Genomic DNA, 27,556 nt, shown 5'->3' with positions numbered 1-27,556 from the left:
TAAGGAACTAGTCGTTCTCTTTTTCATGATATGGCCTCGACCTCATTTGATTGGATTCCTCTGCCACACAAATCTGGGACCTCCTCATCTCATGACATGACACATAAGAGTCATTTGTTTGTGCATTTGTGCAGCACTCATGCATTCAAAATGAACCTAGTATGCATATAGAACACATTCGTTAATCTATTATCACACCTTTCTCTCCCACTTCCTCCGTTCCTAGTCCCTTAATCTGGGAGCAGGTGGTGCTGTGGACTAAACAACTGAGCCTCTTGGGCTTGCCGATCGGAAGGTCGGCGGTTCAAATCCGTGTGACGGGGTGAGCTCCAGTTGCTCTGTCCCAGCTCCTGCCAACCTAGCAGTTCGAAAGCAAGCCAGTGCAAGTAGATAAATAGGTACCACTGTGACAGGAAGGTAAATGGCATTTCCATGCGCTCTGGTTTCCGTCACGGTGTTCTGTTGCACCAGAAGCGGTTTAGTCATGCTGGCCACATGACCTGTAAAGCTGTCTGTGGACAAACACTGGCTTTCTCGGCCTGAAACTGAGATGAGCACTGCAACCCCATAGTCGCCTTTGACTGGGTTAAGTGTCCAGGGGTCCTTTACCTTTACCTTTTACCTTAGTCCCTTAATTATGCTCTATGGCTAACTTTGTTCAGTCTAAGACACTCTTTCCTATAGTGAAATAACCCCCTCCATCTAGCCGAATTGGTCAAAAAACATACATTTTAAAATATTATTTAATTTTGTGTTTTTTAAAAAATACTTCCTTGGCACTAGCTATGCCCAGGTAAAAATAAAAGCCACTCTTCTTCCTAAGCAAAAACACTGATGTGAAAAAAATAAAATATAAATGTGTTACCTGGGAAATGGTTTTTACAATCAAGGAAGTTTTTCTGTGCCCTATAATCTCCCAGTGAGGTATGTTGCTCCAGTTTTTATACAAAAAAGCACACACCTTGTGTTTTGCTTTCCTTTTCTGCTAATATGCACACATATACATTTTGCATATGCCCATGGAGAGGGTTTGGGAAGAACTCGTAAAACCACCTGTTCAGCACACCCTGCAGGTGATATTTACAAAACCTTAAGCATGTTGTCAGCAACTGATTGAGGGCTGCAGCAGTTGCCATTCCTCCAAACACATCATGATGTATGAAAACAAGTGCTGTATTTAAGTCGTTGGGAGTATTTATCTTCCCTGAGCAAAACAGTCAGCGTGCTCCCGAGAAACCTTAACTTTCCTTGACAAAGCTCCTATCACAAGTGCAAGAAAAAAATACCAATTCTTTACAATAATCCCCCGCAACGCAAGCACGGAAACCACTGGCATTGCAACGCCTCTAATCGCACAGATGACAGACTAGTTAACAGCCTCCATCACTGCAGAATATCTCATCATATTCTCAAGGAACAGGAGCCTGACAATGGAAGGGGACCTACATTGTTGCCAGAGGTATGATCGGAATCAGTAGCACACAGAATCTGTGATAAGCCGAGATAGAAAAGAGTGAGCTTCCTTTGCGTTACGATAATATTCAGCCATTTCGCTTTAAGCAGGGTTGCCGGTCCCCCTCCCACACCTTCCAAGATTTGTTTGGGTGGTGTTTCTCATGCAGAAGAGCAGCATGTCTGTATCAGGCAGAATGCTTGGCTTGGGCTGAGGTTATCATCATTCCCTTTAATGGAAAACTGGTGGGAGGACAGAATGGAGTATTCTGGAGAAGGGCATGGTTGGCACGATGAACAAGAGCATGGCTTCTAAGATGGACACGCTGCCATGTTTTGTTCCAGGTCCCAATTTGTTTGTTTCCCCAATTTTATAGTTGAGTTGCATATCTAGTCGTCTGGATGTGGACTAGAGCTACTCAAAGTTAAGGCTATGTATTCTACCACACTGTTCATTCCAGAGGAGCAAACAACAAAACTGCAAGCAATACATTTTTTAAAAATGAAACAAATAACAAATATACCTTTAAAAAAATGTTAGAAACATCTGCAAAAAGTTGAAAACAGACACATATCCTCAAAGCTAACAATTTCTAGATTAAAAAGGTCCAGTTGTGGCCAACTCTGGGATTGCGGTGCTCATCTCCCTTTACTGACCAAGGGAGCCGGCGTACAGCTTCTGGGTCATGTGGCCAGCATGACTAAGCCGCTTCTGGCGAACCAGAGCAGTGCACGGAAATGCCATTTACCTTCCTGTCACAGTGGTACCTATTTATCTACTTGCACTTTGATGTGCTTTCAAACTGCTAGGTTGGCAGGAGCAGGGACCGAGCAATGGGAGCTCACCCTGTCACAGGGATTCGAACCGCCGACCTTCTGATCGGCAAGTCCTAGGCTCTGTGGTTTAACCCACAGCGCCACCCACGTCCCAATTTCTAGATTACTGGGAACAATACATTTCAGCCATCAAATGCCAGGGTACAGTAACGGCAAACACACACACGCCAAATACTGCTCTTACTGCTGAGCCTGCACCTAATCTGCAATAACTTCCTCTTGCCTTGCCCATCCCCCCCCCCCCGGGTAAGTGGTAGTGACATGCACCATTAGGAAGATAGGAGATCAAAACAGCTCCACCCACTCAGTCCTGCTGGCTGCCACTTCCTGGGTGAACAGGGATTTTACATTCAGCCTAACTGTTAATAATGAGGGAGAAGGTTGCCTCTCATCAAGGAGAGCATTCCATAAACAGGGAACCACTACCAAGAAGGCCCTGCCACATGTCAGTGCCAGCAAGGCACCACTACTGAGAAGGCCCTGTCATGCTAGAAGCTGTTATTTTAGGAACTTGAGTCCCAAACAATTTGGGGCTTTTTATGCTCATGCTAACACCTTGAATTGAGCCTGGTAGCTCACTGGCAACCAGTGTAGTGCTTTCAGGACTGATGACACAAGATGCCCCACTCACCACCCTAGAAGCTGCGTTCTTCACTAACTGCAGTTTCTGGTCCGTCTTCAAAGGTAAGCCCACATAGAGTGCATTGCAATAGCCCATGCAGAAAGTCACTAGAGTATGGACAACTGAGGCCAGGCTATCCCAGCCTTGAAAGGGGAATTAGTTTAGGAAAAGTTGCAAGGATGCAGTGTACATAAGCCAGAAGGACTGGGCCTCACATTTCTCACCTCTGTGCTAAAGAAATCAACCAGTAAGCATCATTTCAAATCAGAACCAGTCAGTGCACAGTGGATTCAAAGTGAATTATACATGGAGTCCAGCTGAAGCCACTGTTTCAGGGGCAGCATGGCTATTAGGCTGGGTGAGGCAGACTGCCCCAGGTAGCAGATTTGGAAGCATCATTAAAGGGCAGCAAAGAATCAGTTATTCATTGTGATATTTTTACCACCTACGGAGGGGCACCGTTTGGATTTTCTGCAGCAGGCACCATAGTGTCCTGGTTCGCCTCAGAGACCTTTGATTGATACACCTTGCAGCCAGTTTGCAGTGCAAGAGGAGGAAGAGGGAGACAGATCATAATTCTGCCCTGCCCCTTACTTGAAGAGCCAAGCTGGCCGCCACACGGAATAATCAGAAAACCCTGCTGTGAGGACACTGAGCTGAAGCTGCTGCTGCTGCACACTTGTGGCCAATTTTGCAGCAGGAGAATTAGGCCATTGGCAAGAGCACCAAAAGGCATCGGAGGAGAGGCCAGGCTGGTTTGTTGTGGAATGAGATTTGGTAGCCAGTAGCATTTTTCAGGGGTGGGGAATTTTTCAGGACTGGACTCCAACTTCCATCCTCCAGGAACCCTGAACACTGACCAAGATGGTTGGGACTGATGGGATATGGGAATCCAGAAACATTTCGAGGGCTGCAGGTTTCACATCCCAGTGTGGTGTAGTGCGCCAGTGTGGTGTAGTGGTTAAGAGCGGTAGTCTCGTAATCTGGGGAACCAGGTTCACATCTCCGCTCCTCCACATGCAGCTGCTGGGTGACCTTGGGCTAGTCACACTTCTCTGAAGAAGTGTGCATGCACACGAAAGCTCATACCAAGAACTAACTTAGTTGGTCTTTAAGGTGCTACTGGAAGGAATTTTTGTTTTGTTTTGTTTTGTTTTGTTTTGTTTTGTTTTGTTTTGTTTTGTTTTGTTTTGACAATGGCAGACCAACACGGCTACCTATCTGTCACCTCACAGAGTGTTTGTTGTGGGGGAGGAAGGGAAAGGAGAATGTTAGCCACTTTGAGACTCCTTAAAGGGAGTGAAAGGCGGGTTATCAAATCCAAATCCATCCCTGGCCAACTTCATCATATACAGGGAGGCGAATAAACTAGCAGAAGATGCAGAGGCTGAGGTACATGTGAGAATAAAATGAAGTATGAAATCAAGATAATTTCAGTTTAAAATATGCACTAATATTTTGTGAAATGTATCTCTCTTCCTCCCAGAACAGATTTTTCTCCTTCGTAATTTGCCTGCCCCCTGTGCCTTTAGCAGTAACTTAAAACACACGTACAAAGCACGGCTTATACTGGCATCGGGATAAGTGAAGGGGAAACATTTCACTTGCTAGCTTCCCTCATTCCAGCTTACAGATAAAGGCACAGAAGCAGAGCCAGTTTCGTTTCGTTTCCAAACGCAGAAACTCCACCGCTTCCTCTCTTATCTCTTTACCTCCTGAAATGGCTCAAGGGATGGAGAGGCAAGAAGAGATTTGCAGCAGTGGGAGGATAAACAAAGGGGCCTTCTCCTTCCAAGGTCTGGGCTGATGGCACATGAGGCCACCACCCTGCTGAAGCTAAGCCGGTCTGGGCCTGGTCAGTGCCTGGATGGGAGACCCTCTGGGAACTGCCTTGAGTTCCATGATGAATGTAAGGAAAAGAAACATAAAATGCATTTTCCACCCTCTCTGACTCCCAAAGGACAGTAGTGTAAGGAGCAAAAGGTGAGGCTGGCAGAAATGACAATGATGAAGAAAGAGAAAAGGCTGCCTGACTGCATAGAGGGAGATCTTGGTGACCTCCTTCACTGTGACATCCCACAGGGCAGGAGCACATACAGTGGTACAGTGGTACCTCGGGTTAAGTACTTAATTCGTTCTGGAGGTCTGTTCTTAACCTGAAACTGTTCTTAACCTGAAGCACCACTTTAGCTAATGGGGCCTCCCGCTGCCACCGCCCTGCTGCTGCACGATTTCTGTTCTCATCCTGAAGCAAAGTTCTTAACCCGAGGTAATATTTCTGGGTTAGCGGAGTCTGTAACCTGAAGCACATGTATGTAACCCGAGGTACTACTGTACCTCGGTTTAAGAACAGCTCTGTTTATGAACTATTCAGTTTACAAATCCGCAAAACCGGAAGTAGTGTCCCAGTTTGTGAACTTTATCTCGGTTTAAGAACGGAATCGGAATGTTGGAAGGGCACCGGCGGCGGGAGGCCTCAATAGGGAAAGTGCACCTTGGTTTAAGAACTGTTTCAGTTTAAGAACGGACTTCCAGAAAGGATTAAGTTCGTAAACCAAGGTACCACTGTACTGGAGACATTGGCATTTGATTGGCCTCTGCAGGACTGGGGGATTTGGGGCTACCATGAAAGTTTGTCCTCTCCTTTGACCACCAAGTCCAGAGTAAGCCAGTACTGAATCTGCAGGAACCCTGATGCCCCTCTGTACCCAATGACTCCTGCATCTAATGAACCTCTCGAAATGTATACATTCACAGGGGAGAAGGAGGAATGGCCATTTCAAAAATGTCCGTGTTGCGTTTCCCATCCGTTTATGGACTTTACAAGATATATAGACATGTTGGTGGCAAAAATGCCTATTTCCTAACTTGCTAGGTATTGCCTTTCTGGAAGAGAAACCTCTTCTCGCCCCACTACCCACCCTGATGGGAAGCTTTTAACGGGTGGTGTGTTAAATCAAATCGCTCCAGTGTGGTTTTTCATCAGTTAATGGCTGCTGTGAAATGGCATGAAAGACGGTGTACCCTAAGGGGGTGGATTGGGGGGGGGGAATTAACGGGGGAGTCCAGAAGTGGGGAGATGGACGTCGTCTAGGGTTCTCTTTATTAAGCAAAATATTGAAATACACGGCAATGATTCCGAGCAACACAATCAAAAAGGAAACACATATGTCTACTCTTACATTAGGAAAGCTGTGAGCTGATGCTGCCTTTGTTGTTTCATCTCCCCCCCCCCCCCCATTAAATCAGACACTTCTTCTAAATCAAGCCCTCGGGGAGTACGAGACAAAAGTGATGAGAAGGCAGTGTGTGAATACAAAAGTGGAGCATGTGTTTTATAACTAACTCTGCTCAGAGATCAAGGGAAATGTCATTGTTTATAGCCATCAGAAAAGAATCAATGTAATTATATTTGTAGTATCAATTCAGGTCATTATTCTAATACACACACCGCAAAGCCACATGAGCAGTTTGCAGCTGAGCTGATGTGTTTATTGCTTAACTCCTTCCTGTTGAGTTACTTATATAATTATTATTATTATTTTTTAAAAAGACATGTTCCTCTTCCTCCAAATGCATGCACCCAAACCTTGAAGTTGTCACTTTAGCTGAAGGATGTTGTCGGGTCCACATGAGCACACACAAACACACCAAAGTCTCAATGTCTTCACCCTGCACATAGAGGGTCCCTCTCAGTGGCATCTGGTCCATTCGGGCAAATGGGCCACTACCCAACCAACCTCAGTCTGCCTTCAGCCAACCCCACCTGCCCAGGGGAATAAAGATCTACATCGGGACATGCTGACCCCATGGATTCTGCCACCTGAGGCAGTCGCCTCACCTTGCCTCATGGGACATCTAAAAGAGCAGAAAAAGAGGTTGGACCACAAGATGGTGCAGGCAAAATCCTCACCAATGTTGGCCCCATTAATGAAGGAAAGGCCCCGCCTAGATCATCCACTGCAATGCTTGCTCACATAAAGCTCTTTGCACTTCTCCTGTGTTCAGAACAGAGTACACGATGAAATGTCGGTATGTTTAAAGGAGAGGCTGGACCAGTGCAAACAGAAACTGAGCAGGGAGGGCATTGCAGATATTTATTGAGACCTCTCTGACATCCAAGGAGGCACTGGCAGGCACAATGGTGGCCACAGGTGGTGTGTTGGCAACTCAGGTAATCCTTATCCTTATAAAAATTATAAAATCTGCTAAATAAAAGAAAAACAACCCCAAACCTTTGAAGGATGGGCAAGAAACGTGTTTAAAAGCACAAACACCCAGCAACAACAAACAACCGGGATTGCCAAAGTAGTGTCCTCCTAATGGTCTTTGACTACATCTCCCATCATCACCAGCTAGTATGGCCAATGATCAGGGATGATGGGATTTGTAGTTCCAACAACATCAGAATGGCACTATGTTGACTGTCAGCTGTACAGAATCCAGCCATCATCTCAATCCTTCTCAGCTGGCCTTTATTCCACTTACTGACATCCACCCAAGTGCTGATTCCAGGGGAACAGGAAGTGGCAAGCTAGGTTGGGCAGATAATAGTTACGTGCATGTTCTGTAGATGTCCCCTGCCCCTACACAGAGATGCTCAGGAATCCTCCCTCTTCAGAGATACAGACTCACAAAGGATTAGGGTTTCCATCTAAGTATTCATAGATTGTAAAGTCACCTGTCCCATTTGATTCATAGCACCTCAACTGCGCATGTATAAAAACAGCCACAGGGGATTCGAAACCTGGAGTTACACATGTGTTAAACAGAGACTGTGCAATCCCAAAGCCATAAAAGATGACTGAAGCTAAAATCAATAGGACCAAAACATGTATTGAAAGCACAACCCAAAGAAAATTCTACCCATATGGAAAGGGCTAGATTGTTCTTACTTTTCCGCAAAGTTCCAGGATTTTGCTAATCAGAAATATAGGAGAGTCATGTAGAGACATTTTCTTACATCTTTGTGGTAAAGACAGCAGAATCTGGAAGCTGCCAGATGAATTAAGAGCTGAGAGACTTACCTAAGGGAAGAAAAAGAAAGAAAGAAAGAAAGAAAGAAAGAAAGATGTGAATTAATAAATAGAGCTGCATTAGGAAGACACAATCAGATTTGGTTTGTCACGCGCTATGATAAATGACCAGTTTACTTATGTATACTCAATGAGTTGTTGTTGTTGTTGTTATTACTATTAAAATTAAATTTTCAATTATGTTTAGAAGCTAAGCAAATTCTGAGCACTAAGAGAAAGTCATCAATTATTCATCCAGGAGTGACTTATATTATAATCCATATAATCCCTTTTCGAAAGTGTCAATATAAGGTAGGCAGTTTTTCCATTTTAGAATGCAGTCAATGAATCATAGAATCGTAGAGCTGGGAGAGTCCATGAGGGTCATCTAGCCCAACCTCCTGCAATGCAGGAATCCTTTGCCCAAAGTGGGGCTCGAACCCATAACCTTGAGATTAAGAGTCTCATGCTCCACCAACTGAGCTATCCAGCAGCTATGATAAAATAAATCACAGAATACTCTCAGTTACCAGCTGGGCAGAAGACTAAGCAGGTACACAGGGTCACAGTCTTCCCCACTGTGGTCAGCTGTGTTATACTTCTACAGTGGTACCTTGGGTTACAAACACTTCGTGTACACGTCTGTAACCTGAAGTGTCAGTAACCCCAGGTAAAGGTAAAGGGACCCCTGACCATTAGGTCCAGTCGTGACCAACTCTGGGGGTTGTGGTGCTCATCTCGCTTTATTGGCTGAGGGAGCCGGCGTACAGCTTCCGGGTCATGTGGCCAGCATGACTAAGCTGCTTCTGGCAAACCAAAGCAGCACATGGAAACACTGTTTACCTTCCCGCCGGAGTGGTACCTATTTATCTACTTGCACTTTGACGTGCTTTCAAACTGCTAGGTTGGCAGGAGCTGGAACTGAGCAACGGGAACTCACCCCGTCACGGGGATTCGAACTGCCGACCTTCTGATTGGCAAGTCCTAGGCTCTGTGGTTTAACCCACAGCGCCACCCGCGTCCCTCTCATAACCCAAGGTACCACTGTATAATTATTATTACTATTACTGCTGCTACTACAGTGGTACCTTGGGCTACAAACACTTCGGGTTACAGACTCCGCTAACCCGGACGTAGTACCTCGGGTTAAGAACTTTACCTCAGGATGAGAACAGAAATCGCGCGGTGGCGGCAGCAGGAGGCCCCATTACCTAAAGTGGTACCTCAGGTTAAGAACGGTTGCAGGTTAAGAACGGACCTCCAGAATGAATTACCGTAAGTTTGTAACCAGATGTACCACTGTATTTCAATTATTTCTAAATTTCCATCTATTATAATATGCAAATTGCATGCAAATCATTGCCCGCTTTTGGGTAATGCTTCCTTTTTTTCCCACCCTTGCCACGACTCATCTTCCCTTGAAACAAGCAGACATAAAAGGAGCATTTGGTAGGCCCTACTCTCAACTACACATGAGGCTACGGCGGGGGTCAGTTACGCTGGGGGAGTCATGTGCTGAATGCCATCAAAGAAATCCCAGAATCCTTTGCAACACAAATCAGCTCCTCAGTGGGCAGGGCAATAAGAAATGCAGAAAAAGAAATAGAGGGGAGGGGAAAGCCCACATTATTATAAGCAAACCAATACTACTGGATAGTAAAATTCTGGACAACAGCCAACCCCATTATAACTTTATCCCTGTAAGGCTTGAAGACAAGTGTTTTACAGACCTACTATTTCTTCAGCATGCAATTTATAAAGATTAAAGATTAACATTTACAGAAAAAAAAGTTGCTGCTTAATAGTTTGGCGATGCCATAAAAACTAACACTTTTCATTATAATAGCATTTTATGGCACATAAGAGCCAGAACACCCCACAGGTCTTTTCCCTTCCTTCTCAATATCTAATGGGGGTGGGGGAGAGACATATGCACCCTTTAAAGAAAAGAGACCCCTCAAAAGAATAAAAGCTTTCATTGTTGTTTTTCAATCCCCCTGCATCAGCAAATATATATCATTCCTTATGTCCCTACAAGGTGAGGTCTGTTGTGCAGAGAGATAAAGCCTTGAGGAAAGAAATGGTTTAAAATCAAATTAGTCATTGTATATGCATTCTGTGCCCATTTTGACAATGCAGAATTTTAATGAGCCGAAATCTGCAAAGGCATTTGCACTGACAACAAACTGTTTAATTCACTCGGCAATTCCAAAAGCAAGCTGGAGTAATGACTTTATAATTTTTAATTATCATGGAAGAGCCCTCATCTGTGTGTTCCTTTTCTTTCTCTCTCTCTCTCCCTCTCTTTTTCTTTTACGACTGTGCATACTCTATTAAAATTTTAATATCCATATTTTCACCTTCGGCCAGTAATATTTTCATTATTCTGCAAATAAAAACAGTAATGTAAACAAATCGTTGGCAGGCATTCACCAAGAATTTAAAAGAGCGACAACCAGCTGTATTGGTTTGAATTTGCATGCAGATTCAGGCTCTAAACTCCCACACACACACCCTTGCCTGAACTTTATAAAGGACTTGTAAAGGCAAAAATCTCTGCTACAGTTGAGCCCTCAATCCATCTTTTGTTTTTTAATGCAATGGCAGACCATTATTATGTTATATGATGGATAATATAAGATGATGTTTCTGAATATGTGTGGAGTACCTTTCTCAAATCAATGGGTAACCTAAGGGCCCCACACATCTGGAGTGATAGGAAATAGTTTTGAAGACAATTGCATACCCTCCAACACTTTGAACCCCAAATCCAGGACGCCATCTTCCTGGGTTTTTTTAATTGTGAGAGCTCTGCGGCCATTTTGGTTTCTGTGATCTCGCTTGATTTCACTCCACAGCAACCCACCCCCCAAAAAATGTTTTCCCCAAGGCATGCTGCCCTAAAATGTGCAGTTTGGGGAACTGTGCGAGATCATAGCCCTGAAAAAGTGGGGGGGGGGGGTTGGGGGGGAATCACGTTGTGGAATCGCAAGAGATCACAGCAACCAAAATGGCTGCCATTTTCCCATGATAAAAAAACCGGGATGCCCTTTTTCTGGGACACTTAAAGGTAAAGGGACCCCTGACCATTAGTTCCAGTCGTGACCGACTCTCGGGTTGCGGCGCTCATCTTGCTTTATTGGCCGAGGGAGCCGGCGTACAGCTTCCGGATCATGTGGCCAGCATGGCTAAGCCACTTCTGGCGAACCAGAGCAGCGCATGGAAACGCTGTTTACCTTCCCGCCAGAGCGGTACCTATTTATCTACTTGCACTTTTGACATGCTTTCGAACTGCTAGGTTGGCAGGAGCAGGGACCGAGCAACGGGAGCTCACCCCATCACGGGGATTCAAACCGCCGACCTTCTGATTGGCAAGGCCTAGACTCTGTGGTTTAGACCACAGCACTTACAGGGTATGAAATCATTTCCAGGTTGGATTGGGTCCCACTAACTCTCACTTTTGAAACCAAACAATGTCTGATGTAGACCAATGTGTTCGAAATTACTATTGGTTGGGGAGGTTTTGTTGTCAAGGCCAGACTGTCATGAAACACACTGATCTACTTGTATTAGGTGGCAGACTAGGAGGGACAGCAAAACGAGTGTCCCCACACCGAATGTCCAAGACTTATTGGGCCACCAAAATGAGTGAACACAAGTGGTGTCCCATCTAAAGAAGACTGGCAAGTTAAATTAATGGAATATGCTGAAATGGCAAAATTGACTATGAAACTAAGAGGAAGAGATGACAACAAATTTAAGGAAGAATGGAAGATGTTTATTGCATATTTACAAAAGCAATGAACACAGGTTGATACATTATCAGGGTTTTAAGATTACTTGTAATTTTGTTATGAATGTATAATATGAATTCAAATAGGATAAAATTTAACAATAGACATGCAGTACAGTAGTACCTCGGGTTACAGACACTTCAGGTTACACACTCCGCTAACCCAGAAATAGTACCTCGGGTTAAGAACTTTGCTTCAGGATGAGAACAGAAATCGCGCAGCAGCAGCGCGGCGGCAGCAGCGGGAGGCCCCATTAGCTAAAGTGGTGCTTCAGGTTAAGAACCGTTTCAGGTTAAGAACGGACCTCCAGAACAAATTAAGTTCTTAACCCGAGGTACCACTGTATGTTAATAAATAAAAGAACCAAGGAAGGGATTAGAGGGAAGTCAATTTGCTCTGTTTTGTTTTTGTATTGTTGTTGTTCTTATTTTTGTTATTTTGGAAAATCAATAAAATGTTATTAAAAATAAATAAATGAGTGAACACCAGCCATCAAATTCTTGTGGATCCTGGTGGAACAAGACCCCCACACCAGTGCTACAGGATGCAGGTGATGCTGTTGAAATTCTTCATGTCTGGCTCCACAATGATATGATGACTGGTGGTAAATATAGAGGTCATAATGTGACCAGACCCATAAGAGGTACGTTGCCCTTTGCTTACTACTAGTGACATCCGACAGGGTCTTAGACAACAGGGAATTATGCTGGGGGATGTGTGTCACTGAAGAAGTAAATGAATGGATGAATCAATGTAATGTACAGCTTAGCTTTGGATGAAAAGCAGACAGAACGAGCCTTGCTGATGCGGTTCTGCCCACTTTACCTCTAAAGAGCAAAAAAAGAGAAAAGAAAAGAAAAAGAAGGCATATCCCATTTCCCTGATTTAATAGACCATATTGGAAAGCAACCAGAAGCTGAAACGACACCTTTGGTCTCCCCACACACCCCACGAGCCTCTTTCCAGGCCAAGGTAGTAGTTTATGTCATATTTCAGATAGTGTTTGTGCTAGGAAAGGCTAATACGGTTTTATTTTCCTTGAAAAGTTATCCAGCTTCCATCCTTCATATTACTTTGATCTTGCTAAGCTTCCCACCTCTCTGTGTGTACACACACACACACAATTTGGTATCAAGCAGAGTCAGGTACAACAGGCAAATCTTTTCCTCTTCATCAGAGCCTGACAATAGACTCAAAAGTTAAAGGCACCCCGTCTGGAAAAGCTGCAGTGCATGACATTTTATTGAGACAACCCCCATAGGGGAATCAAACAGTGTGAAACATGGCTAACTTCGACTGGAAAGGCAAGCGATTAAAAAGCAACCACATACACAGAAGCGAGCCAAGTTTACAGTCCAGTGCCAATACAAATGGTGCCGAACATCTCCTGTTAAGTTATGCCAAGCCCAAGTCTTGCCCGTCAAAATGTAAACTACGTGGGTTTATATCCAAGCTGCTGGAAACTTACATGGCTTTGGGTGAAACTTTGCAAAACTGTGAAAGGCTTTTTAAAGAGGTGGCAACAGGAATTGTCTAGTTATGACAGCATTGCCGCATGCCACCCCAATCTCTGAGCAGTGCGAGATTCCAGGGGTTGGAGGTACTTACCCAAGATTTGTGTTTCCTTTTGGAAATTGAGGCACAGTGGAGAGTGTGGTGCATTTATGATATGTGGATTATACAACCTGAGGCTAGGATGGAGGGGTTCCCAGCATCAGCACCCTCAATGGGTCTTGTTTCTCTCATAGCCACAGCCTTGGATTCACGCAGAAATCAAACATCATGCTCTGCCTCTCCGGCTTTATTTCTGGGTCACATCATTACCATAAACTTAACTCTAAACTAGCTTTTATCCTTCTAACTTGCTGTGAGCTGGGCCCACCCATTTGCCATCTCACAAACATCCTCCCTTTGTTCTCTTAATGGCCCTTCACCCCAGGTGATGACCTAATGAGGATGCTTGCTTATATTTTAACACTTGCTGGACCTAGGGGTTAGAGAGGAGACTCTTGCGAGTCCCATGGACTGCAAGAAGATCAAACCTATCCATTCTTAAGGAAATCAGCCCTGAGTGCTCACTGGAAGGACAGATCCTGAAGCTGAGGCTCCAATACTTTGGCCACCTCAGGAGAAGAGAAGACTCCCTGGAAAAGACCCTGATGTTGGGAAAGATGGAGGGCACAAGGAGAAGGGGACGACAGAGGACGAGATGGTTGGACAGTGTTCTCGAAGCTACAAACATGAGTTTGACCAAACTGTGGGAGGCAGTGGAAGACAGGAGTGCCTGGCATGCTCTGGTCCATGGGGTCACAAAGAGTCGGACACGACTAAATGACTAAACAACAATGGACCTAGGGGTTAGAAAGGCCTGGCACCCAAACTCATATGACTGTGTCACATTGGTAATGTAGCAGCGTAAAACTACGCAATTCTTGACTGTCAAAGACCACACACTGTCAGTGAACACAAAACGGGGTAGAGGAACAGCAGAATCATCATGAAAGCAAACTTTAGCTATTTTAAAAGTACACTTTGGAGTTGGAGGGGAGTTGTGACCCACAACAATTCAGCCGCCATTTTTTTTCATATGGAAACAAAAAAACAAAAAAAAATCAGCTGATCCATACTTCAGAAGATATGTCCTCAAGACTTCATGGTTAATTTTTCTAAGCACCAGGCACCTGTATTTTTGCAAGCCTGGTCCTGATGGTTTAGCTGGCCAGCACAAAAACAGCCAGGAGCAGCTACCACAGAAAGCTCAGTTTCTTTGGTATGTGGCAGATTCAAGTGTACAGTAGATTAAGATGAGGACGTAAGACGTCTGGGGATTATCCTGGGCAATGGCCGACATAAGAGGAAACACAGATGGCAAGCAAAGGAAGTAAAGCGGGGAATATGATGCTTTATTGTTCAGAAGCTCTCTCTGTGTTGTGCCACATCCCTGGATCTAGGATCCATTGTGAATATTTAGATGACCCATGGGTCACCACAATTTGGGGAAGCCCTCAGCACCCCTTTCTATGCTTGAGAATGTGACTCTTCCATCATCTTCAGACTCTGAAGACAGCTCCTCTTTAACTTCTCCTGCTCCACAGCCATGGAGGACCATGCAACTGCAGAACTGGCTACAGGGCCTTCAGGACTTCAGATCTCTCTCACAGGAGAGAAGTCATTGGAAGGGAAAGCCCAGCCAGCCTTCTTAAGTTTTCAGATGTGTATGGGCCTCTGCTGAGACAACATCTTCCATGGTTCAAGTAACAAGGCCTAATGTGGTCAGAAGAGGTTCTGCTAATTGAGATATAACATTCCTTGAAGCACTAAGTCCAAGAAGGACAGGAAACTGTGAGGTCATATGGAGCAAAGAGTCAGACATGCACAGTGAAAAGAGGAAGAATTAGCCATTCTCTCCCTCTTCCTAACTTATTAGAATCCTCCAGCTTAATGGCAGATGGTTTTGTTAGTAAAAGGAGGCAAGATGGACCCATTGAGGTACTTACTCGCAGCCATTGCTGGAAAGGATTTCCAGTCTCAATGAAAGACAGATTCATTTTCTGTAAATGAGGGCAAAGTCACCCAATAGTCTTTGCTTCATGGATGGCATATTTCTGTTCAGCAACAAGTATTCTGATACATCCTGCTGCATCACTTTGATTCTCTTTCTTCTCCTTCTCCATTTTTATTTTTTAAAAAAATAAGATTTCCACCCACTATCCCTCCCTTCAATATAGATTTCAGGTCAAGTGCAGGGCAGTTTGAAAAGGCTTAGGCAGTTTGAAAAGGAAAATATTAAAAGGGCAGAAGTGACAAGAAAGGCTGCCTCCCTGTCGAAATTCAGGAACAAGGGGAACACTCAGAGGGAAGATCATGACTGTCACTTTGATGAGCGACAAAGTGTGCCGTGCCTGATGCTGTCAGAGAAAGCACACCTTGCACATTTCCTTTTTTGGGGGGAAGCAGGGGATTGTGGAGAATTGTATCATGCATTTGCAGAAATGCATTGCTTTCCATTACTAGAGAATCCTACATGTTGCTAACAATTGCTATAGTTTTTGAATGCTGGGCTGTTACCTTCTCTGGTGGACAGTGAAGGCTGTCGCATTAGAGCTAAAAGCAAACTGCCGCACCAGCCTCTGTCTGTTCTCGGCCAGCTGTCATTTGCCTCCCTTCTTGCTTGCATCCAGTCCGGGGGAAGCCCAGGCTCTCAACGTCCACCTCAGACTCAGTGGTGAAATCAGCAGGGATGAAAGATGGAGGGCAAAACCGGAATTAGTTGGGCCTGTCTGTCATTGCCTGTGACTCCCCCTACTGTTGTCCTCCCTGTCTTCCACCTGAGTCACCTCTGCTTTAGTATTACAGTATTCAGAAAAAATGAGTTCACATTGTACAAGGGTGCGGGGAAAGTTGGCTTTCAACCGAACACACTTCATCTGTTGAAAGATTCCATTCCATCTTTAGTTGCAGACATGGGATTGTTATGTGTCACATGTCTGTTTACAATCCAGCACAGTTAGCTGGCCTTAGACTCAAGGATGCCGACATCATCATCATAATCACCATCGCTTTATTTGTATGCCGCCTTTCCATAGTTGAAACTATGCTAAGGCGCCTTACAACATGACAAGATTGACATAATTACAAACATAGGAGAAGTCATAAGCAATAAATAAAACACATCAAAATGTACACAACCAAATGGAAACAATTTCCACGTAAATCATAAGATCTAAGACTAAAGATACAACAATAATATCAATAACAGCAACAATCTCTCTCAACCCCCCTCCCCAAGAAACAATACTCCAGCCCAAGAATCTGTTCAACAGCTATTGTAGCTGGAGTCAGTCCACACTCTACTCTCCCAGGCCAGATGGAGAAAGGCCACCGAGGCAGGGTGCAGGTCTTCCAGGGCTCACAGCCAAGATGGTCTCATTTAAAACAACACAGATACAAATGAAAAACAATTTAAAAGGGGAGGCCTCGGTGCTAAACAGCAGTCACAGTCTTTGTGAAGCCTGACAAGCCCCTCCCCAAGCCAGGTGGAAAGAGGCAAGGACAGGCCCTGCAGGCCCTCAGTAGGCAGTCCTCCACTTCAGTGTGGTAAGAGATTCAAAAAGGTAAAAGTAAAGGTACCCCTGCCCATACGGGCCAGTCTTGACAGACTCTAGGGTTGTGCGCCCATCTCACGCAAGAGGCCGGGGGCCAGCGCTGTCCGGAGACACTTCCGGGTCACGTGGCCAGCGTGACATCGCTGCTCTGGCGAGCCAGAGCCGCACACGGAAACACCGTTTACCTTCCCGCTAGTAAGCGGTCCCTATTTATCTACTTGCTCTTTGACGTGCTTTCGAACTGCTAGGTTGGCAGGCGCTGGGACCGAGCAACGGGAGCGCACCCCGCCGCGGGGATTCGAACCGCCGACCTTTCGATCGGCAAGACCTAGGCACTGAGCCTTTTACCCACAGCGCCACCCGCGTCCCAAGAGATTCAAAGTCACCATCAATTTACTGATATGCACTGTTTTCCCCTCAGATGTATTGGCTTGACTCCTAACTATCTGCACAATTAAATATTATTTATTTACTGAACTTATTAATCACTATGCAAATAAGTTCTTCAAGTGACTTTTTTAAGTTGCATGGAGCTTAAATAAAAATAATGCACGTGTTTGCCATAAAATACAAGAAACTTCATAAAAAGCCCACAGACAAAGCCCAATAATGCAGCAACCAAAGCTTTGGCAGCAGCAGATCGTCAATAATAGCTGGCAGCTGCCAGTCATCAGAGTCCACCAAATGCAGGAAGGGGGAGGAGGAAAAGAAGTTGTTACCTGGTGCTGAAAACAAGTTAGCGATGATGCCAGGAAGATCCCACTGGGGTAAAATAACTACCACAGTTAGTAGCTCATAGCATGAATGGTTATTTGGGATTTTGTATGTTTGTAAAATTTGCAGGCTGTTTTACATTCAATATTACTGCAATAGAGAAATGATTTGAATATACGCGAGTCACTTTATTTATTGTAAATATGGTTATGAGATGCATATATTTGGACCCTAATTAGGCATCTGCAAAAAAGCTGCTTCCACTCACAGACAGGGCTAAGATAATAATAATAATAATAATAATAATAATAATAATAATAATAATAATAATAATAATAATTTATATCCCGCCCTCCCCAGCCGAAGCCGGGCTCAGGGCGGCTAACAACAACAAAATAATACAGTGGTACCTCGCAAGATGAATGCCTCGCAAGACGGAAAACTCACAAGACGAAAGGGTTTTTGGTTTTTTGAGTTGCTTCGCAAGACGATTTTCCCTATGGGCTTGCTTCGCAAGACGGAAACGTCTTGCAAGTTTGTTTCCTTTTTCTTAAAACCGTTAATACAGTTGCGACTTGACTTCGAGGAGCAACTCATAGCACGCGGTGTGGTAGCCTTTTTTGAGGTTTTTGAAGACTTTGGTGATTTTTGAAGCTTTTCCAAAACTTTTCCGACACAGTGCTTGGCAAGACGAAAAAAATCGCAAGACAACAAAACTCGCGGAACGAATTAATTTCGTCTTGCGAGGCACCACTGTACAACATTCTAAAGTCATTTCATTATAAAATTAATTCAAATCAAATTGATGGCAACCATTGGGCTAGAGTTCTGTGAAGATCCAGCGGAGGTCCCATTGGAAGAAGTGGAGAGAGGCAACTTCCACCATTTCCTGCTTCTTCCTGCATCATCTGACACCACCTCTGGAGCACGTTCCCAGAGGGCATGAAGGAAAGGGGAATCGGCGGAAGTTGCATTCACCCCCACTTCTGCTGAGGAAGCTCTCACTGAGAGAAATTCAAGTTAGGATCTAAGCCTTTGTGATCAGAGTGGTTCACAGAAAATTGAATGTGCAAATACAATAAAAGCAGAATATCCATAATACGCAATTATGCTACACTAACAACACAGCAATGACCATTTGACAAGTAACAGGTCATTCAACACATATCAGAAGATTAACTGAGCACAGAACACGCCAACAGGTCAATTAACAATCCACAGGCAAGCTTCTGCAAAATTCTAGTTGTGAACTGCAAATGAGACTGTGACATGGCATACTGCATGTGAAACTCCTTGTCTTAAAGAGTTTGGCTAATTTCCTTTTTACTCGTGTTCTGCCAATACCTGGAGACACTTCACCGGTGGAGGGGAAGAGTCTCAGCAGCTCAGGGGCGGGGCATCTGCTTTGCATGTAGAGGGTCCTGGGTTCAAATTCTGACATCTCCATTCTTGAAACCCACTTCCAGTCAGAGTCAAGAATACTGAGCTAATTAGACCAAGGAGGAAGCTTCGTGTGTGTGTGTGTGTGTGTGTGTGTGTGTGTGTGTGTGTGTTTTAAGGTGTTCAATCCTATCACAATTTATTTATTGCAAGCTCTAGCCTTCTGTGCTCTTTGTATTATTTCTGGGCTTCTCCTAGTACCGTATTTTTCGCCCTATAGGGCGCACCGGCCCATAGGGTGCACCTAGGTTTTTTTTGGGGGGGGGAATAAAGCCTGCACCCCAGGCTTCGGGATGCAGGCTGCTATCCGCAAGCCTAGGGACCCCAGCGGGAACTCCCGCTGGGTTCCCCAGGCTTGCGGATATCTGCCCAAAGCCCGGGGTGCGCTCCGTTGCGCTCCCCGGATTTCGAGCTGCAGGCTGCTGTCTGCAAGCCTTGGGAGCCTGGCAGGAAGTTGCGCCAGGCTCCCAAGGCTTGCAGATAGCTTCTTGAAGCCTGGAGAGCGAGAGGGGTCGGTGCGCACCGACCACTCTCGCTCTCCAGGCTTCAGCGAAAGCCTGCATTCGCCCCATAGGACGCACACACATTTCCCCTTCATTTTTGGAGGGGGAAAAGTGTGTCCTATAGGGCGAAAAATATGGTATTTGTTGCTGCTGTTTTAGTGACAGACTTGCTTTCTGTCTCATTAGCCACTTTTGGGACAGGTAAAGTGGGACGGAAGGTTTTCTTTTGCTAGAAATGCATAAAACAAAAGCTACTGCAGCCTTATCCTGAGGCAATTTATGGGTCATCGAAAGAACAATCACTCAAAGACTTTTGCCAACTTAAGTGCCAGACACCTAAAAAAGAAAAAGAAATTATTTTTTTGTTTGCCACAATGTGATATTAATTAAATTCTGAGCAGCAGGTCATCAGTAAAGAACAATTCACATGCGTACACCACTCAGAAACAAAACACATTATTTCCACATGAATGTGTGAACTGCTTCAACTGGGGGGGGGGACCTGTGTTAGGGATCATGTGAAGTGACACAAAGAATTACTCTGTGGCGATCAATTTCTGAAATGCAGATGTTCAGAGAGAGAGAGAGAGATGTTTGGAAGACTGGGAGGGTCTGAGGCAGCAGCCATCAGGTGCTTCGAAAACACCGTCCCAGAAATCATGTGTTAAATTAGTCTCGGAGTGCACCATTCTCTTCAGAAAGTGGGACAATGTTTGCTAACCATCGCCCAGACATTAATCTGTGGACATTTGGGATTGCAGCAAGGTTCTTTCAGGGAATATTTGAGCGGAAAGGCTTAAATGCGCAGCTGAAGCAAAGCCAGAGAGACCGAATGAATATAATGCGTATGGCAAGGAGTATGGTGACTGTGAGATAGAGAAACCCCTGTCAATTTATCATTTTAACATTTCTGTTTTCTGTGATCTGGTTGTTGTTGTTTGTATTGCCTTATCCATTTTGTATTTTCTTCCGGTTCAAAGGTGGGAGAACAACAACCATAATTATAATGGTGATAATCAGTGGGATATGAGAGTGACCAAAAAGAAAACAGCAGATTTCTGTGCCATGACACATCCAGGCAGTTTACAACAAAGTCTGATATTATAAAAGGGAGACATAAATTCATAGCGGGGTGTGTGTGTGTGTGGACGCAATCCTTAAATAAGCAACGCAAGAACTCTATGAACTCAAATATCAATATAGCAGTTATACTACTAGCAGTAGCAGCAATTACTCCATTTGTCTAATCCAGTCTCTCTTCCTTTCGTTGCTTCCAAAAAGGAGTGTCTTAACCAACTAGAAAGGGATGGGTCAGATCAGAAGCAGATTTTGGGTTCGCCCGCACTAGGCACCAAGCTGGAGATGCCTAGCGTACTCTCAGAGCCTGAGTTGTGGAACATCAGCTCGTTTGATTGGCAGGCAATATGAAGCCTCTGGATTGGATGGGCCCTATTAAGGGCGAGGCCTCTTTCCCAGACTGATCAACAGCTCAGTTCCTTCAGCATTCAACTCCTCAAACTCAAACTCCAGCACCAGCTCAAGACCTCAACATAAGCTCCAGAAGTGATTTCAGGGATGTGGGCAGGAAAACACATATGCTCCAGGTCTCAATTCAGGTGTGTCCAGCCATGGTCCTGCACTGGCCTGGACTGAAGCACCAGAGCAACAGAAGTCAGTCTGGCCAAGGCATTTGCATTCTCTCTCTCTCTCTCCCAATCTGGTTGATATGTGGCACAAAATTAATGCTTAGCACGCTACATGCCACGCACACCCTGCTCCGTCACAGAAAACGTTAGCTTGAATTCCTGATATGACAACTTGAAGTGTTCAATATTTCATAAAAGCTTCACAGTGGGAGGGAAAAAACAACAATCTGTGATATGGCTCCCATTCTTAAGAGTATCTGACTTTTTTTTTTTTTTTTTAATAGCAAGTATATATAAAAATGCTATAGGCAATCAAGAAAAACAACCACCACCAATATTTTGAGAGTGGAGGAAAAAGAGGCTTAAAAGGTTGGGGGCCATCATAATTATGTTTTAAAGGGAGGTATTGATTGCTTACCGCCAACCACCCAAGGCACGGTGGTTACTAAATTCATAACTCTTTCCATCATACAATAAAAGGAAACCAGCGTCTTAATAATCCAAGAAATATTGCAGTGTCGCTCCCCACCCCAAATTCTCTGGGAATCAATGAAATTTAGAACCCTGGAGGTACTGATCTTCTATATCAGGGGCCATCCCATAATAAGGTATAGTCCTATTATAACAGCACATCTCAGGGGGCGGGTGGTCTTTTTGAGAACAGAGAGGAAAGGCAGTGGGAGTGCATCACTACAAAACCTCAACATGGAGGTCCAGTGATACTCTGATGTGGTCCCCTCATGTCTGTGCCACGAAACATTGGGTACAGGGTCACTGAGCATCCTCAGCTATGGCTCATGCCACATCACTAACATTTTGAGAAATATAGTAAAAGCAGCATTGAGGCATGCTTGTGTTCCCAGCTTTCAAAACCCCAGGAGAATACAAAATAAATTATTATTATTATTATTATTATTATTATTATTATTATTATTATTATTATTTTATTTATACCCCACCCATCTGGCTGAGTTTCCCCAGCCACTCTGGGTGGCTCCCAATCAAGTGTTAAAAACAGTACAGTGTTAAATATTAAAAACTTCCCTGAACAGGGCTGCCTTCAGATGTCTTTTAAAGATAGGATAGCTGCTTATTTCCTTCACATCTGAAGGGAGGGTGTTCCACAGGGTAGGCGCCACTACCGAGAAGGCCCTCTGTCTGGTTCCCTGTAGCCTCACTTCTCACAATGAGGGAACCGCCAGAAGGCCCTCGGCGCTGGATCTCAGAGTCCGGGCTGAACGATGGGGGTGGAGACGCTCCTTCAGGTATACAGGACCGAGGCCGTTTAGGGCTTTAAAGGTCTGCACCAACACTTTGAATTGTGCTCGGAAACGTACTGGGAGGTATTTCTTTGCCTCTCAGAGGTGCGAAAAGATCTAGCCAGGTGAGTATATACAGGACGAAGAGGTATATAATAGCAACATCACAGCAGAAAAGACCTCGTGTCTAACAGAATAAGAGACGGAGCCAGTAGTAATCAGGGGACTTCTTTTAAACTGGTTAGTGGCTGACCTACAGCCCAGCAGCTGCATTCTGGACCAGCTAAACTCTGTGAACTATCTCCCTTCTCAAGGGCAGCCCTGTGCAGAGCACATTGCACTTATCAAAATCAGGACTGGACATACTGCTTCCCCACTTTGCATCGGATTCCAGACGTCTGATATGTTCATCTATTTTGGGGTGCTCAAATGTCTCTCTCCGTGGTGCTGTTTCCCGAGTCTCTGGTGCGCTCATTTCCATAGCCCTCTTGCCTTTTCTTCCTTCCCGGTTGTCTACGTAGATGAGGAACTTCGATTACAGGCAGGCAGAGGAAACTGCTAAGGTTACAGGGACAGTCTGTCAGGAAATGCATAAGAGGTGCTAAAGGACTTTTGAGTTAAAAGGCAAGAGTTCTGCTTTATATAAAAAGCAAATACACAGTCTTTTGCAGATAGATCATTATATTTAGCTTTGCGACATTTAAATGGAGGTTTCCAGCTACACTGTTATTAGTTATGAAAGGGTGGGGTGGGGTGGAAATGTGTTTGGCAGTAGGAATGATTTCCGTTCCTTGGGAAGGCCCAGAACCACTTTGCAGCTTACTGTGCTATGGACTGCCTTGGTATACAGGAATATAGGAAGATGCCTTATACAGAGTCAGAACAATGGTCTACCTAGCTCAGTAGCATCTCCAGTGACTGACAGCAGCTTTCCAGAATTTCAGATGGGAAGTCTCTCCCAACTCTACCTGGAGACGCTAGGGAGTGAACCTGGGATTTTCTGGACGCGAAGTGGATGTTCTGCCACTGAGCTATGCCCCTTTCCCCGGGCAAGAAGAAGTTGACCAGAAGAAGAGAGAAGAGACAGAGGTTCCTGAGACAAATGCTGACCTGAGCATCAAGGAACTGTAAAGAGGAGCCAGGCTAAGGAAAAAGCAAACTCAAGTTTTTCAAGTTACACTTCTTGTAACACAATTACATAGGTTCTGGCTGTCTTGCCCTTGATAAAGGGTAGTCCCTCAATGAAAGCATTCTTCTTCTCACATCTGTTTCAAACACAGAGTGGGTGACAGTGTCTAGGCCAAGAGGACAGCAGGCCCTCCAAGTGTCCCTATTTTCCATGGACAGTCCCAAATTTACAGAAGTCATTCCAGTTTTTGATTTGATCTTGCGTCTCCTTAGGGTGTCCCTATTTTCATCGGAAAAATGTTGAAGGGTATGGTAAAGGTAAAGGGACCCCTGACCATTAGGTCCAGTTGTGGCCGACTCTGGGGTTGCAGCACTCATCTCGCTTAATTGGCTGAGGGAGCCGGCGTACAGCTTCTGGGTCATGTGGCCACCATGACTAAGCCGCTTCTGGCAAACCACAGCAGCCCACGGAAACACCGTTTACCTTCCCCCCACCTATTTATCTACTTGCACTTTGACGTGCTTTCGAACTGCTAGGTTGGCAGGAGCAGGGACCGAGCAATGGGAGCTCACTCAGTCGCGGGGATTCAAACCACCGACCTTCTGATCGGCAAGCCCTAGACTCTGTGGTTTAACCCACAACGCCCCCATGTCCCATTTGAAGGGTATGGTAGGATGGCCCTATTTTCATCAGAGAAATGTTGGAGGGCATGGAAGAAGATGTTCTTATTTTCATTGGCAAAATGTTGGAGGATATGGAACAGAGCAGCTCCCACAACATAGTTCTTCCATTAAACAGCTGACTTGACAGCAGCTAGAGGCTGATGCCACTAGAGGGAGACTGCTCCATGGTACCCACTGCAAAGTTGGGGAGCAGACAGCAGAGGCAGATTTAGGACAGCACAACTGGTTCTGCCACACTGGGCACCGAGCCTAGGGGGTGCCACAGAGCATCACAACTATGTCATGGTGCATGGGAAGGCAAACTAAGGCCCAGGGGGCAGATTTGGCCCAATCACTTTCTAAATCCGGCCCACGGACGGTCCGGGAATCAGCATGTTTTTACATTAGTAGAATGTGTGCTTTTATTTAAAATGCATCTCTGGGTTATTTGTGGGGCATAGGAATTTGTTCTTTGTTCTTTTTTTTCAAAATATAGTCCAGCCCCCCCACAAGGTCTGAGGGACAGTGGACCGGCCCCCTGCTGATAAAGTTTGCTGACCCCTGACTTAGTGAATTGAGCAGAATGAAAGGTAAGAGGTGGTGTGTGGGTGTGGGTGTGGATTTTGGCCGTGCACAGGGCACCACTGAAATTTGAAAGATCAAAGTCTGCCTGTGCAAACAGACAAGTAGGGAAAGCATCAGCCCCCAACAGGGTAAGTGGCAGCTGCCCAAATATGATGGGTGCCAAAGAAGAAGAAGAAGAGGAGGAGGAGGAGGAGGAGGAGGAGGAGGAGTTTGGATTTGATATCCTGCTTTATCACTACCCTAAGGCATCTCAAAGCGGCTAACAATCTCCTTTCACCTCCTCCCCCACAACAAACACTCTGTGAGGTGACTGAGGCTGAGAGACTTCAGAGAAGTGTGACTAGCATGATGAGTCTCTATCCTAGCAAGAGTAGGTACAAGAGAAAACACAAAGGTGCAAAGGCTGGCAGTCTCCCCAATTGTAGGGAGAACTCATTATAGCAATGCAAGCGACAAAATTTAAGAGGTAGTAGAGCCTGGGTCTTTGGAAGTCAGACATTCCTACATTCCATAATAAAAAAGAAGATACAGATATAGATAGTTAGATTCCATCTTTCCCCTCTTTTTGAGTAGATAACAGTCAAATTCATCATTCAAATGAATCAAACTGAGGATGTGCTCTTATGTATCTGTGGCATTAAATAAGATTTGCTCCACATACTGACTTAGCAAAGCAGGATTTTCCGTGTCCAGCACTTGTGTGGTGATAGAAAATTGCTTCCAAGAAATGCAGAGTTTTGTGTCTGACTGCTTTTTTGTGTGTTTGGTGGGGGTAGCTATTGCAAATGCCTTGATGCTTAGCTACAACATTTTGGGCCGTTGAACACCAACAATGTGCAAGGAGAACCTGTCGTTGAAAATGAAGGCTTAACGGCTCATGTCTGCTAAGATGCAAATATATTGAAATAGGAATATATATATTATTGATAGTGCTGTTAGGTGTTCAATACGATCACCAATCTCTCCCTGCAGAAAAGTTGTTATATATTTAGGCCTGTTCAGTGCTGTCATTACTGCAACTACTACTAGAGTTTCCTCCCTGTTTGTAATTTTTTATGGGCTGTTCATATTTTTTAAGCTCTATCCATAGGCAAGTGAAAAACCTATTATGGTTCAGAGTTTTGCCATATTTTCTGCACAAGGCAGAACGATCTGTCTAAGCAAATTTCCATCACTTCAGTTTCAAAAATATGTATTTGAGTCAGCAAAAGAGCAAACAGTAAATATGTTACACATAGACACACACACACACACACAATCTGAACTAAAAACATTTGGGGTTTCTCTCTGTTTTCTCTTCACAGAAACACAACACACAGCCTTGTGGGCTTTTAATAACTGGAAGGCAATTGCGAATTTCATAAATGACATGCAAAAACCTGCATCACATCCATCTAGAAAGCTGAGATGGTTATGTAGGTTAATCAGGATATATATAGTGAAGATTGGACATTACCAAGCTGTTTTCTGCCTCTGTATATAATAAATGAAATCATTATGCTTATGTGATTACATACTCCAAGATTACACCACGGTAGTAAGAAATCTCATTTTGCCCTACTTGCTTCTGTTCCTGATGCCTTGAGTAGCTTGTCCAAAACTTGCTAAGTTAGAGGTTGCAACCCTGATTACTACAGTGATTAAACATGTGCAGTATGTTGTTCAGAGATGGTTAACCTGTGGTCCTCCAGATGTGGCAGGAATATCGTCCCCAAACACTGGCATGGCTGGTGCACATTTGAGTCCAACAATATCTGGAGGGCATCAGGTTGCTTAGTCCTGCTTCACTACTTCCTGGGGGTTGTTTGGCTTCGATGCTATAATGTACAGTGGTACCTCTGGTTACAAACTTAATTCATTCTGGAGGTCTGTTCACGTGCGTATCATCATCACCATCATCTGGAGGGTGTCTCAGGTGAGCTGGCACAGAGCAGCAGGACAAAAACCAAGATGAGGGTGGGTTTAAAAGAAAAAACCTGTGAATGATTCAGAGGTGCCTTTTGGCCACTGCTGCCACATCCACACGATACATTTTAGAGCATCCTTATACCACTTGAACAGTCATGGCTTTCCCCAAAGACTCCCGAGAACTGTAGTTTGTTAACGGTGCCAAGAGTTGTTAGGAGACACGTCAAAGAGCTACAGTTCCCAGGATTCTCTGGGGGAAGCCATGACTGTTCAAGAGACAGAAGAGTGCTTTACAAGCTTTACAATGTATTGTGCTGGCAAATTCACCAGCTCTTTATATGAAGAGGGGCTGGGTAGTGCAGAAAGGAAGAGAGAAAGACAGATAAAACCCTAAAGCATCTTTATATTAAACAGTGACCTGGGCATATCCCTGTGAACATAATGCCTATGGTGTCTTTTCCACCATAGGTCAAAATGAGATAAGTGAGCATTTTGCATTCTTTCATTAAAAATAAATAAATATTATTGCATTGTTTTTATTGCACCACACTTTCCTTATGGTGGCAGAGAAAAAGGTATCTCCCCAACATCAAAAAATAAAATTGAGGAGGGAGTTCCAAACATGGGGTGCCACAGGCTCTGTCTCCTGTCCTCACCTGTTTTCCAGAAGTGAGGAGACTTGAAGAAAGGCTTTACAGGACTATCTTAATACCTGGACTGGTTTGTATAGGAGAAATCCCAAGCCATGTGGGCTTCCAACATTTCAACCAGCACATTCAATTGCTATTGGACTGAGAGCTGGTGCAACGGTGTTACACCTAGTGAGATATACTTCATGAGCTGGCCCCAGTTACCAATCTAGCCACCCTGTTTTAGGCTAGCTGC

The 27,556-nt window shown here is 44.6% G+C and overlaps 1 protein-coding gene and 1 non-coding gene across 9 annotated transcripts in view; both read right to left on the bottom strand.

Moving 5' to 3' along the window:
* Positions 1 to 27,556, bottom strand: part of CDH4 (cadherin 4) — an 831,041-nt gene that overhangs the window by 572,942 nt on the left and 230,543 nt on the right. The window contains exon 1 of one of the 8 annotated variants that reach the window (XM_077929343.1): positions 7,807 to 7,892. The exons of 6 other annotated variants lie outside the window; for them this stretch is intronic. In XM_077929343.1, the coding sequence (XP_077785469.1) occupies position 7,807 (1 nt within the window). In that variant the 5' untranslated portion in view covers positions 7,808 to 7,892. Of the gene's footprint in view, positions 1 to 7,806; positions 7,893 to 27,556 lie in introns of those variants that run through there. One more of the 8 variants, XM_077929344.1, reaches the window with a different exon arrangement.
* On the bottom strand, positions 8,346 to 8,419 carry TRNAK-CUU (transfer RNA lysine (anticodon CUU)). Its single transcript has one exon. It is a non-coding gene; the product is annotated as a tRNA-Lys (tRNA).

The sequence above is a fragment of the Podarcis muralis genome, chromosome 5 (genome assembly GCF_964188315.1).
Source record: "Podarcis muralis chromosome 5, rPodMur119.hap1.1, whole genome shotgun sequence".
Lineage (NCBI taxonomy): Eukaryota > Metazoa > Chordata > Lepidosauria > Squamata > Lacertidae > Podarcis > Podarcis muralis.
This window is presented reverse-complemented; position numbering and strand designations above follow the sequence as displayed.